At 44.2% G+C, this 15019-nt stretch overlaps 1 protein-coding gene across 1 annotated transcript in view; it reads left to right on the plus strand.

Annotated features, from left to right (window-relative positions):
• KNTC1 (kinetochore associated 1) overlaps window positions 1–15019 on the plus strand; it is a 356896-nt gene that overhangs the window by 125715 nt on the left and 216162 nt on the right. Inside the window, exons 19-23 of the mRNA XM_069755662.1 lie at window positions 432–497; window positions 6233–6294; window positions 6391–6502; window positions 6599–6742; window positions 9094–9150. Of these exons, the coding sequence (XP_069611763.1) occupies window positions 432–497; window positions 6233–6294; window positions 6391–6502; window positions 6599–6742; window positions 9094–9150 (441 nt within the window). The remainder of the gene's footprint in view (window positions 1–431; window positions 498–6232; window positions 6295–6390; window positions 6503–6598; window positions 6743–9093; window positions 9151–15019) is intronic.

The following is a 15019-nucleotide window of genomic DNA, read 5'->3' on the forward strand; positions in this document are numbered from 1 at the left end:
CTGCTGCTTAGCAGCGCTGTTATTTTGAACACCGGTACCGGGAGTCGCGTCACTGAAGCCCCCGCACGCCCCACATAACATGTTCTGCCGGGGGCGTGTCAGTGAGGAGAGTCTGCCGCCCCACCCCACCATCAGGAACACACCATGCTGCGCAGGAGGGCTGCGTCACTAAGACCCGCCTGACGCCCCGCCCCGTCCTGCATGTTCTCTGCCGGGAGCTGCGAGCTGTCACAGCGCGTGCTCTGACCAGGTGCAGGGCCGCGGACCGGCTGAAAAACCCCAACGGCCCGGTCCTGGTCCGCGGACCGGCGGTTGGGGTCCTCTGCTCTATATTACCTGAAATGACAGGGACACTTTAATTTAACATGTATGTTTGTAAAATACAAGTCACACTTTATACTAATCAATTTATTTCCAATTTTGTCTTTTAGATACAAAGAAAGGATGACAAGAATTTACCAGTATTATCTGATGAGATTCCAGTTTCTATTACAGATGTAATATTCAGATCGTTTTTTGGATATTTTAATGTATTTTCACCAGTTTATGTATATTATATATATATATATATATATATATATACACCATGTATATATATATGTATGTATGTATGTATGTATATATATCTACTATATAAAGCTGAATGTGTGTGTGTATGTGTGTGTGTATGTCCGGGATTGGCATCTGCACCGTCGCAGCTACAGCCACAAAATTTTGCACAGTCACACGTCTGGACCCCGAGAGCGTCATAGGCTATGTTGTGAGGCGAAATTTTAACCCCGTGCGTTCCAATTCACCAAACAATTTTGCCCCTATCTACATAATGGGAAAAAAAGTGAAAGGAAAAGTGTTGGAAGCGTCGCAGCTACAGCAACAAAATTTTGCACAGTCACACGTCTGGACCCTGAGAGCGTCATAGGCTACGTTGTGAGGTGAAATTTTAACCCCGCGCTTTCCAATTCACCAAACAATTTTGCCTCTATCTACATAATGGGGAAAAGTGAAAGGAAAAGTGTAGGAGGCAAATTGACAGCTGCCAGATGTGAACAAGGGGGACTTAAAGAATGAGAGCGATGGCGCCAAAGAGTATACAGGTCCTTCTCAAAAAATTAGCATATAGTGTTAAATTTCATTATTTACCATAATGTAATGATTACAATTAAACTTTCATATATTATAGATTCATTATCCACCAACTGAAATTTGTCAGGTCTTTTATTGTTTTAATACTGATGATTTTGGCATACAACTCCTGATAACCCAAAAAACCTGTCTCAATAAATTAGCATATCAAGAAAAGGTTCTCTAAACGACCTATTACCCTAATCTTCTGAATCAACTAATTAACTCTAAACACATGCAAAAGATACCTGAGGCTTTTATAAACTCCCTGCCTGGTTCATTACTCAAAACCCCCATCATGGGTAAGACTAGCGACCTGACAGATGTTAAGAAGGCCATCATTGACACCCTCAAGCAAGAGGGTAAGACCCAGAAAGAAATTTCTCAACAAATAGGCTGTTCCCAGAGTGCTGTATCAAGGCACCTCAATGGTAAGTCTGTTGGAAGGAAACAATGTGGCAGAAAACGCTGTACAACGAGAAGAGGAGACCGGACCCTGAGGAAGATTGTGGGGAAGGACCGATTCCAGACCTTGGGGAACCTGAGGAAGCAGTGGACTGAGTCTGGTGTGGAAACATCCAGAGCCACCGTGCACAGGCGTGTGCAGGAAATGGGCTACAGGTGCCGCATTCCCCAGGTAAAGCCACTTTTTAGCTACAGAGAAGCAGCACTGGACTGTTGCTAAGTGGTCCCAAGTACTTTTTTCTGATGAAAGCAAATTTTGCATGTCATTCGGAAATCAAGGTGCCAGAGTCTGGAGGAAGACTGGGGAGAAGGAAATGCCAAAATGCCTGAAGTCCAGTGTCAAGTACCCACAGTCAGTGATGGTGTGGGGTGCCATGTCAGCTGCTGGTGTTGGTCCACTGTGTTTCATCAAGGGCAGGGTCAATGCAGCTAGCTATCAGGAGATTTTGGAGCACTTCATGCTTCCATCGGCTGAAATGCTTTATGGAGATGAAGATTTCATTTTTCAGCACGACCTGGCACCTGCTCACAGTGCCAAAACCACTGGTAAATGGTTTACTGACCATGGTATTACTGTGCTCAATTGGCCTGCCAACTCTCCTGACCTGAACCCCATAGAGAATCTGTGGGATATTGTGAAGAGAAAGTTGAGAGACGCAAGACCCAACACTCTGGATGAGCTTAAGGCCGCTATTGAAGCATCCTGGGCCTCCATAACATCTCAGCAGTGTCACAGGCTGATTGCCTCCATGCCACGCCGCATTGAAGCAGTCATTTCTGCCAAAGGATTCCCGACCAAGTATTGAGTGCATAACTGAACATTATTATTTGTTGGTTTTTTTGTTTGTTATTAAAAAACACTTTTATTTGATTGGATGGGTGAAATATGCTAATTTATTGAGACAGGTTTTTTGGGTTATCAGGAGTTGTATGCCAAAATCATCAGTATTAAAACAATAAAAGACCTGACAAATTTCAGTTGGTGGATAATGAATCTATAATATATGAAAGTTTAATTGTAATCATTACATTATGGTAAATAATGAAATTTAACACTATATGCTAATTTTTTGAGAAGGACCTGTATACCGTACAGTTGCTAAGGTGGGGCCCCGACATGAGATACTCACCACACATGGGGATATGAACACACACACAAAATGCGCCACACACTACCACGTGCTTGAACACATATACCACCCTCAGCACACATTTCACCACACATACACCAACCTTGCCACATAAAAGTCGAAACACAAAAGTCGCCGCTCAAAACTCACCACGCGCAAAACTCAGCTCATGCAAAACGCGCCACAAGTGCAAAACTCACCTCATGGAAAACTCGCCACACGCAAAACTTGCACACGCGGAAAAATTGCCACATGCACAAAATTTGCAACACATGCAAAAGTTGCCTCACACAAAACTTGCACATACTCAAAAGGCACCAGACATAAAACTCACCACGCGCAAAACTCGCCATGCGCAAAACTTGCTGCACACAACTTGCTACACTAACCTGTCACATGCAACTCGACACACAAAAAGTGGCTACACGCATGTTGCCACACAAAACTCATCTCACAAAAGTCGCTACATGCATGTCGCCGCACACAACTCAACACACACAACTTGACAAACGAAACTCGCCCTAAAACACACACAAGTCTGGTATTAGCCTTCAAAAATAAAAATCTGATTTATAAGCAGACAAACTACAAGAGCAACAAATGTACCATATAGGAAATACGGCAGCTGTCAGTCACATGACCTGTCTATTATGTGTATGTGTGAGCTAATATATACTGCCAGGGGGGAGGGCTTCCTGTTGGCTGGGGATCAGGCTGCCAATTTAGCTTACAAATACTGAGGTAAAAATACTGAGCAAATAACGTGTGAACGAGGTCTAATACAGGAGATTACACAGGTATATACTATATACAGGGGAGATGACACACAGATATATACTATATACAGGAGAGATGACACACAGGTATATACTATATAGAGGAGGAGATGACATACAGGTACATACTATATACAGGAGGAGATGACATACAGGTATATACTATATACAGAAGGAGATGACACACAGGTATATACTATATACAGGAGCAGATTACCTACAGGTATATACTATATACAGGAGGAGATGACATACAGGTATATGCTATGTATAGAAGATGACATACAGGTATATACTATATACAGGAGGAGATGACACACAGATATATACTATATACAGGGGAGATGACACACAGGTATATACTATATACAGGAGGAGATGACATACAGGTATATACTATATATAGAAGGAGATGACATACAGGTATATACTATATATAGGAGGAGATGACACAGGTATATACTATATATAGGAGGAGATGACATACAGGTATATACTATATATAGGAGGAGATGACATACAGGTATATACTATATACAGGGGAGATGACACACAGCAGGTATATACTATATACAGGGGAGATGACATACAGGTATATACTATATACAGGAGATGACATACAGGTGTATACTATATATAAGGGAGATGACAAACATATATATACTGAGGTGAAAATGAGAGGTGTGAGGTGAAAATGAAAAGGTGTGAGTGCAAAATGAGAGGAGTGAGGGAAAATAGTGTAGTGATCGGAAAATGACAGATGTGAGGTCGAAATGACAAGTGTTAGGGGGAATGAGAGGAGTGAGGGAGAAAATGAGAGGTGTGAGGGAGAAAATGAGAGATGTGAGGGGGAAAATTAAAGATGTGATTGGGAAAATGAGAGGCGTGATGGGAAAATAAGAGAAGTGACGTGCTATAACTAACCACAGATATTTACTATGCCCAGGCAACGCCGGGTTTTTATATATATACAGTTAGGGCCAGAAATATTTGGACAGTGACACAATTTTCGCGAGTTGGGCTCTGCATGCCACCACATTGGATTTGAAATGAAACCTCTACAACAGAATTCAAGTGCAGATTGTAACGTTTAATTTGAAGGGTTGAACAAAAATATCTGATAGAAAATGTAGGAATTGTACACATTTCTTTACAAACACTCCACATTTTAGGAGGTCAAAAGTAATTGGACAAATAAACATAACTCAAACAAAATATTTTTATTTTCAATATTTTGTTGCAAATCCTTTGGAGGCAATCACTGCCTTAAGTCTGGAACCCATGGACATCACCAAACGCTGGGTTTCCTCCTTCTTAATGCTTTGCCAGGCCTTTACAGCCGCAGCCTTCAGGTCTTGCTTGTTTGTGGGTCTTTCCGTCTTAAGTCTGGATTGGAGCAAGTGAAATGCATGCTCAATTGGGTTTAGATCTGGAGATTGACTTGGCCATTGCAGAATGTTCCACTTTTTGGCACTCATGAACTCCTGGGTAGCTTTGGATGTATGCGTGGGGTCATTGTCCATCTGTACTATGAAGCGCCGTCCAATCAACTTTGCAGCATTTGGCTGAATCTGGGCTGAAAGTATATCCCGGTACACTTCAGAATTCATCCGGCTACTCTTGTCTGCTCTTATGTCATCAATAAACACAAGTGACCCAGTGCCATTGAAAGCCATGCATGCCCATGCCATCACGTTGCCTCCACCATGTTTTACAGAGGATGTGGTGTGCCTTGGATCATGTGCCATTCCCTTTCTTCTCCAAACTTTTTTCTTCCCATCATTCTGGTACAGGTTGATCTTTGTCTCATCTGTCCATAGAATACTTTTCCAGAACTGAGCTGGCTTCTTGAGGTGTTTTTCTGCAAATTTAACTCTGGCCTGTCTATTTTTGGTATTGATGAATGGTTTGCATCTAGATGTGAACCCTTTGTATTTACTGTCATGGAGTCTTCTCTTTACTGTTGACTTAGAGACAGATACACCTACTTCACTGAGAGTGTTCTGGACTTCAGTTGATGTTGTGAACGGGTTCTTCTTCACCAAATTAAGTATGCGGCGATCATCCACCACTGTTGTCATCCGTGGACGCCCAGGCCTTTTTGAGTTCCCAAGCTCACCAGTCAATTCCTTTTTTCTCAGAATGTACCCAACTGTTGATTTTGCTACTCCAAGCATGTCTGCTATCTCTCTGATGGATTTTTTCTTTTTTTTCAGCCTCAGGATGTTCTGCTTCACCTCAATTGAGAGTTCCTTTGACCGCATGTTGTCTGCTCACAGCAACAGCTTCTAAATGCAAAACCACACACCTGGAATCCACCCCTGACCTTTTAACTACTTCATTGATTACAGGTTAACGAGGGAGACGCCTTCAGAGTTAATTGCAGCCCTTAGAGTCCATTGTCCAATTACTTTTGGTCCCTTGAAAAAGAGGACGCTATGCATTACAGAGCTATGATTCCTAAACCCTTTCTCCGATTTGGATGTGGAAGCTATCATATTGCAGCTGGGAGTGTGCACTTTCAGCCCATATTATATATATAATTGTATTTCTGAACATGTTTTTGTAAATAGCTAAAATAACAAAACTTGTGGCACTGTCCAAATATTTCTGGCCCTAACTGTGTATATATATATATATATATATATATATATATATATATATATATATATATATATATATATATATATATATATATATATATATATATATATATAATTACTTTCTTTTTTTCTGTAGGTTCTAAGAGCCCAAGCAAGACTAACCACATTTTATGGTGCCTTTGGCCCTGATAGATTTAGGTTGGTGATTTTTATTTAGTGTGGTTTTTTTTACATTGTAAGTAAAACATAGATTTTTAATACTTAACCTACACTTTTTGCCTTTCTTTTATTTAGTGGCATCGCATGGATAGAGTTCTTAAACAACAATGATGTGGTAAAGGATATTATTTTTCAACTGGAAGAGATGAATTTGACTTGTGCACAATATCTTTGGCTTAGACATCAGGTAATTTGATGAGGAGATACTTTTACATGTCTTTTACAGTTAGTTTTGTTCAATAGAATTGCTTATACTTTTTTTTTTCTTTTTGCAATTTTATAGGCGGAGTTTGAAAGCAAGTTTGATGAGAAGTTGCTAGAGAATCTCTTGAGCAAAATTCCTGCAAACATCTCATCACAAGAACTATGTCTTTGGTTCAGAAATATATTGATTCCATTTGTAAGAAGGATTGTGCCTAAAGGACAGGTATTTTATTTTCAGTTGGAAGTCAGCAGTGGCTTACAGTTGGCAATTGGTTCGCACTTACGCCAGCTTCTCTCATCTGACATTCACGGCCTGAGTATGAACCACGATGTCTGGTCTGTGCTTGTGTTTTCAGACCAAAACTCTCCTGCCTCATAAGCATACATAATAATATAATAATAATAATTTTTATTTATATAGCGCCAACATATTCCGCAGCGCTTTACAAATTATAGAGGGGACTTGTACAGACAATATACATTACAGCATAACAGAAATACAGTTCAAAACAGATACCAGGAGGAATGAGGGCCCTGCTCGCAAGCTTACAAACTATGAGGAAAAGGGGAGACACGAGAGGTGGATGGTAACAATTGCTTTAGTTATTCGGACCGGCCATAGTGTAAGGCTCGGGTGTTCATGTAAAGCTGCATGAACCAGTTAACTGCCTAAGTATGTAGCATTACAGACACAGAGGGCTATTAACTGCATAAAGTGAATGAGAACATGATGCGAGGAACCTGATTGCCTATTTAAAAAAATAAATAAAAACAATAGGTTTTTTTTTTTTTTAAATAGGCCACACAGGGATCGTTAGGTTAATACATTGAGGTGGTAGGCCAGTCTGAACAAATGAGTTTTTAGGGTACGCTTAAAACTGTGGGGATTTGGGATTAATCGTATTAACCTAGGTAGTGCATTCCAAAGAATCGGCGCAGCACGTGTAAAGTCTTGGAGACGGGAGTGGGAGGTTCTGATTATTGAGGATGCTAACCTGAGGTCATTAGCGGAGCGGAGGGCACGGGTAGGGTGGTAGACTGAGACCAGAGAGGAGATGTAGGGTGGTGCTGAGCCATGGAGTGCTTTGTGGATGAGGGTAGTAGTTTTGTACTGGATTCTTGAGTGGATGGGTAACCAGTGTAATGACTGGCACAGGGTAGAGGCATCGGTGTAACGGTTGGTGAGGAATATGATCCTGGCAGCAGCATTCAGGACAGATTGGAGCGGGGAAAGTTTGGTAAGAGGGAGGCCGATTAGTAGAGAGTTACAATAGTCCAGACGAGAATGAATAAGTGAAACAGTAAGAGTTTTTGCAGAGTCGAAAGTAAGAAAAGGGCGAATTCTAGAAATGGTTTTGAGATGCAGGTAAGAAGAGCGAGCCAGTGATCGGATGTGGGGGGTGAATGAAAGGTCAGAATCAAGGATGACCCCAAGGCAGCGGGCATGTTGCTTTGGAGTAATGGTGGAACCGCACACGGAGATGGCAATGTCAGACAAAGGTAGGTTAGTAGAGGGAGAGAACATGAGGAGTTCAGTTTTTGACAGGTTTAGTTTCAGAAAGAGGGAGGACATGATGTTAGAGACAGCGGTAAGACAATCACTGGTGTTATCTAAAAAGGTCGGTGTGATATCAGGAGAAGAAGTGTATAATTGGGTGTCGTCAGCATAGAGATGGTACTGGAAACCTTATCTACTGATTGTTTGTCCAATAGGGGCAGAATACAACGAGAAGAGGAGGGGGCCTAGGACTGATCCTTGAGGAACCCCAACAGTAAGGGGAAGGTGAGAGGAGGAGGAACCAGCAAAACATACAGTGAAGGATCGGTCAGAGAGATAGGAGGAGAACCAGGAGAGAACGATGTCCTTGAAGCCGATGGAGCGGAGCATAGTGAGGAGGAGCTGATGATCCACAGTATCGAATGCTGCAGAGAGATCCAAGAGAATTAGCATGGAGTAGTGACCATTAGATTTAGCTGTTAGTAGGTCATTAGAGACTTTAGTGAGGGCGGTTTCAGTAGAGTGTAAAGAGCGGAAGCCAGATTGAAGAGGGTCGAGAAGAGAGTTATCTGAGAGATAGCGGGTAAGACGGGAGTGGACCAGGCGTTCGAGGAGTTTAGAGATGAAGGGAAGATTAGAGACAGGTCTATAATTAGCAGCACAGTTTTGATCGAGGGATGGTTTTTTAAGTAATGGATGTATGATGGCATACATGAAGCTGTTGAGTTAGGGTTGGCAGTCCTGTCCTGCAGCCAATTTGCACATTGCTGTCCATATTTGGCCTGTGAATGACAAACGTATTAAACTGATACACGCCACACATGGTGAAATGTTGGTCAAGTTATGGCTTAATCCATTTGCTTTTAAATATGGTAGATGCTAAACATGGTATAACCTGCATGGTTTTTAAGAGGAAGGGGAGAGGAGTTTAATCCAATCTGAAGCCTTTCATTTTAAAAGCAAAATTTGGCAAAAAGTTATATATAATACTGTATATGTCCGGGATGCCTATGTTTCTATGACTTATTGAGCATTTTAATTTCAGTGTAATTATGGTATTTTTTTTGCTTCCATAGAAAATTGTAGCAAAATGGCTGGAACACAGAGCACGAGCCTTAGAAATAACAGATAAGGTAATTGATTAGAATTCCTTCCGTAACGAGATTTTATAAGCTTTATCAACCGTGCGCTTGATTTTCACTAAAACATTATTTCAGCTAAAATTGATATCATCTTGTGTCTCCTGCGTGTACTTTGTGGCCGGAAAACACACACACACACACACAGTCCCTGCTGGAGGGGGGGCGGGAAGGAGGGAGGAGGGGGGTCGGGCACTTGACCCCAGAGTTTTATAAAAAAAAAAAAAGCCTAGCAGCGCAAATCCAGTTACCGTATATACTCGAGTATAAGCCGACCCGAGTAGTATAAGCTGACCCCCCCTAATTTTGCCACAAAAACTGGGAAAACTTAATGACTCGAGTATAAGCCTAGGGTGGAAAATGCAGCAGCTACCGGTAAATTTCAAAAGTAAAAATATATACCAATAAAAGTAAAATTAATTGAGACATCAGTAGGTTAAGTGTTTTTGAATATCCATATTGAATCTGGAGCCTCATATAATGCTCCATAAAGTTTGATGGGCCCCATTAGATGCTCCATATTAAAATATGCCCCATATAATCCTGCATAAAGGGTAATAAGAGCCCCATAAGATGCTCCATAGAGATATTTGCCCTATATAGTGCTGCACAAGCGTTATGGCCCCATAAGATGCTCCGTACAGCCACTTGCCCCTTGTAGTGCTGCACAATCGTTATGGCCCCATACAGATGCTCCATACAGCCACTGTCCCTTATAGTGCTGCACAAGTGTTATGGCCCCATAAGATGCTCCATACAGCCACTTGCCCCTTATAGTGCTGCACAAGTGTTATGGCCCCATAAGATGATCCATACAGTCACTGCCCCTTATAATGCTGCACAAACATTATGGCCCCATACAGATGCTCCATACAGTCACTTCCCCATATAGTGCTGCACAAACGTTATGGCACCATAAGATGCTCAGCACAGCCACTTGCCCCTTATAGTGCTGCACAAGTGTTATGGCCCCATAAGATGCTCCGCACAGCCACTTGCCCCTTATAGTGCTGCACAAGAGTTATGGCCCCATAAGATGCTCCATATAGTCACTTGCCCCCTTATAGTGCTGCACAAGAGTTATGGCCCCATAAGATGCTCCATATAGTCACTTGCCCCATTATAGTGCTGCACAAGTGTTATGGCCCCATAAGATGCTCCGTATAGTCACTTGCCCCATTTGCTTTTGCTGCGATTAAAAAAAAAAAAAATCACATACTTACCTCTCTTCGCTCAGGACCCCTGCACTGGCAATATTTACCTGCTCCTCGTGTGGCTCCGTCTTCGGCACTGATGTTCAGCAGAGGGCGCGCACTGACTATGTCACCGCACCCTCTGACCTGAGCATCACTGCCAGAGGACGCTGAAGACGGAGCCGCACTGGAACGAGGAGAGGTAAATATTGCGCAGCGCTCCCCCTCCCCGTATACTCACCTACTGCTGGCGCTGCGTCCCTGCTTCTTCCACCGCTGCATCTTCTTCCTGTATTGAGCGGTCACAGTTACCGATCATTACAGAAATGAATATGCAGCTCCACCTCTATGGGACAGGAAGAAGCTGCAGCGCTGGAAGAAGCAGGGACACTCAGGGACCGCGCCGGGAGTAGGTGAGTATAATACTACAGAATCTGCCGCCCCTTCTCTTCTGCCGCCTGAGCGAAAGAGCTCAAATCGCCTCATGGTAGCAGCGTCACTGCATAAGTACATAGTCTATACAAGACAATGACTATCAAGTTCCACCTGTGTGGCGGGAGGGAATAAAAGGAAGGGGTTATACAGTTGTATGAAATATTGTTTGCCCCTTCCTGATTTCCTATTCATTTGCATGTTTGTCACACTTACATGTTTCAGATCATCCAACAAATTTAAATATTAGAGAAAGATAACAGAAGTAAACACAAAACACAAACCTACAGGGCCCTGTGTGAAAAAGTGATTGCTCTCCCCCTTGAAACATAAATTAACTGTGGTTTATCACATCTTTGCGAAGTTGAGTTCAAATCCCCTAGCCAAAGCCAGGCCTGATTGCTGACACACCTGTTCTCAATCAAGAAATCACTTAGGAACTTGCCTGACAAAGTAAAGTAGACCAAAAGATCCTCAAAAGCTAGACATAATGCTGCGATCCAAAAAAAATTCTGGCTCAAATGAGAAACAAAGTAATTGAGATCTATCAGTCTGGAAAAGGTTTTAAAGCCATTTCTCTAGCTTTGGGACTCCCGTGAACCACAGCGAGAGCCATTTTCCACAAATGGCAAAAACATGGAACACTGGTAAACCTTCCCAGGAGTGGCCGTCTGACTAAAATTACCCCAAGAGCACAGCAACGTCTCATCCAAGAGGTCCTAACTTTACTCCCCTTAGAACATTTTGGTTTCTGCATATGATTAATGCCCATGTGCATACCTTAACCTTTCTCCACATTGAACCTCATCTGCCAAATGGATGCCCAAGCACTCATTTTTTTTTTTTTTACAAGTCAGCCTTAAACTTATTAACATCTTCCATAGACTCCACTGCACTATACTTCGTAGTTTGGTGTAATCTGCCCCCCAAAAATAGGATTAATAGTATTTTCTCCTTTGTCTCATTGGGGGACACAGGACCGTGGGTGTATGCTGTTGCCACTAGTAGGCTGACACTAAAGGTACCTTCACACTAAACGATATCGCTAGCGATCCGTGACATTGCAGCGTCCTGGCTAGCGATATCGTTCAGTTTGACACGCAGCAGCGATCAGAATCCTGCTGTGATGTCGTTGGTCGGGGCTAGAAGGCCAGAACTTTATTTGGTCGCTGGCTCTCCCGCTGACATCGCTGAATCGGCGTGTGTGACGCCGATTCAGCGATGTCTTCGCTGGTAACCAGGGTAAACATCGGGTAACTAAGCGCAGGGCCGCGCTTAGTAACCCGATGTTTACCCTGGTTACCATCATAAAAGTAAAAAAAACAAACACTTCATACTTACCTTCCGCTGTCTGTCCTCCGGCGCTGTGCTTTCCTGCACTCACTGTGAGCACAGCAGCCGGAAAGCAGAGCGGTGACGTCACCGCTCTGCTTTCCGGCCGCTGTGCTCACAGCCAGTGCAGGAAAGCACAGCGTCGGCTCTGCGCTTAGTAACCCGATGTTTACCCTGGTTACCGGCATCGTTGGTCGCTGGAGAGCTGTCTGTGTGACAGCTCTCCAGCGACCAAACAGCGACGCTGCAGCGATCCGGATCGTTGTCTGGATCGCTGCAGCGTCGTTTAGTGTGAAGGTACCTTAAGTTAATACAAAGAAAGTTATCTCCTCCTCTGCAGTATACACTCTTCTGCTGGCTCCTAGAGAATGAGTTCATGCTTAGTGTACATAGGAGGCACACGGGTCTGCTATTCAGACGAAAAACTCTTTTTAATTCTTAAATTTTTTTTACCTGGACGAAGGGGCGACAGATCCTTTCAAGGCTCCAATCTCCCTGAACCAACAACTGGCGAGCACATGGAGTGTTACCTCCACTTATCCTCTCCTGTGACATGGGATGCCACGCCTGGGCTGACTTTTAGGGGCGACATGTCCCTTAAAGAGCACTAATCTCCCCGCACCATCAACAGACAAGCACATGGAGTGTCGCCTCCATGTACCTTCTTCTGCAGCCAGGCCTAATGCTGGACAACCAGCCCGGTCCACCAGGATTAAACCCCTTGGATGCACAGAGGCACCCTCCGTTTTGGTGTCCGTGCAGCCCCCACTGCTCCACCACTGTTTAGAGGATGAAGCAAGGAGGCAGACGGTTCCTCTCCATTTCACTATGAAAGGGAGAGTGGATTGAGGGCTTTTAGCCTTAACCTTGCACCATTCAAAAAAATCACCAGTGACAGCAGCTGCACAACAGAGGTAGCTGCACTACAGCAAAGGTACCTGCAGCATCATCCGAAGGACATCTCCAGCCTCTCCTGGAAAGTGCTGCGAAGGGGGGGGGGGGGGGGGAGGGCTCTGAGCAGTCCAGGCACAGGCAGCAGACTCTTCCTGGCAGGGGGGATGTTTTTTCTGTTTTTCAGACCTGGGTAAAAATTTATTCCCTGGCTTTGGCCTTGTACAGGCTAAAGCTCCGCCCCCGCTATGAGGCTCCACCCAATTTTCTGGCGCTTCTCTTTCTGAACGAGAGTTGCCCATTAAATCTCTTTGGCCATCTTCCTACACCCTGTCGCAAGCTGACAGGGCCTCTGAATGCTCAGGAAGCCTCCTGCTTGCTCAGATAGTGACGTGGAGTGTGATTCTCGTGGCTGGGACTCAGGACCTGGGTAAGGAGCACTGCCAATAGCTCTCTCTCTTCCTTTCAGTATTCTATACTCTGTGGGAACCCTGATTAAGTGGGCATATAGGAGTACATCATGTCCCAGCCTCAGGCACCTAAAAGTCTCTTAAGACTCTTACAGTATTTTTCACTTCATGTAATTCCTGCCAGTCTGTGTTTCCAAAAGCTCAGAGTTCGCTGCTCTGCAAAGCCTGTGACCCCAAAAGCGCCCAGGAGCCCCCCGCTGACACTAAGCCCAGTGTCCTTAGTCTCCCTGAGTGGGTCCCGTCTGTCACAATCTATGACTTCTTTAGCCAAAGCGCTTGAATCCTTCAGTGTTCCTTCTGGAGATCATGGCGTTCGCTCATCTGACGCAGAGGGCCCCTTCCCTACACGGGAACAGTCGGCTAGCAGGGGCCGCACACAATCTAGAAACGTACAAGCGTCCAGGAAACGGATACGTAGTAAGTCTCCAGTACAATAACGTACCATGGTGTCCTTGAGCTCCGTTTCACGTTCTCCCTCTCCAGACGTTGGTAGCAAACTTGATTCTGAGTATGAATCGGATGCCTCCTTAGATCCAGATTTGCCAGACTTTCAGAGGACTGTTTATTCTCTGACTGAGGCTGTCAACCAAACTCTGAAAGCTGATGAAGACTCCGGCTCTGTGCCGAATCACGCTGTGTGCTTCAAAAAAGCTAAGCGTCCTCATAGAACATTCGCCATTCACCCGGAGTTTCGGGATATAGTTAATCGGCACAGGGAGCGACCTGATAAGCGCTTTACAGGACAAAAACCGCTTGAGGCAAGGAACCTTTTTCCGCTGATCTGAGAAAAGATTGAACTGAGTCTCCTGTAGTAGACCCACCAGTCTCTCGCCTGGCATCCAACCAAAACCCTTCTATCCCTGCCGGACGGATCATCTAATAACAAACACGCAGACCGCCAGATAGAAAATTTGTCGCAATCTGTCTTTAAGACCTCAGCTGCGGCTCTGTATCCTTCCTTTGCTGCAGTGTGGGTAGCTAAAGCAATGGTTTCCTGGTCGGAGACCTTGGCTAATTCCATCCAGAGCAGTAAGCTTCCGGAGGCAGTGCAGATGGCTAGCCAAATTTCTCAGTCAGGAGATTACCTGGTACACGCTTCTTTGGATGCGGCCAATTGTGCAGCTCTATTGGCGGCAAATGCCATCACAATCAGAAGATCTTTATGGCTCAGAGAATGGAAAGCGGATTCTGCATTAAAAAAGTCTGACATCTGTTCCTTACCAGAGTGGGCATTTGGAGAGAAGCTGGATCAGCTTATCTCGGATGCTACGGGAGGAAATAGCAAATTTCTTCCCTAGCAGAGGCTTAGATGTCCTTTTCGACGTCAACATCAAATCCGTTTCCGATCCTTTTGCGCCAATCAGGATTGGTCCCCTACCACTACGTCTTCAGGATCATGACGCTCTCCTCGCACTAACAGAGGTCACCAGGAATCATTTAGGTCCAATCAGCGATGGAAGGGCAGGCCAAAACAGTCCGGATCTAAGGGATCTAGGTCCCACAGATATTTCTCCCAATGACTCATGTGGTTATCCGGTCGACACC

Source organism: Ranitomeya imitator, chromosome 1 (assembly GCF_032444005.1).
Source record: "Ranitomeya imitator isolate aRanImi1 chromosome 1, aRanImi1.pri, whole genome shotgun sequence".
In the NCBI taxonomy this organism is placed as follows: Eukaryota; Metazoa; Chordata; class Amphibia; order Anura; family Dendrobatidae; genus Ranitomeya; species Ranitomeya imitator.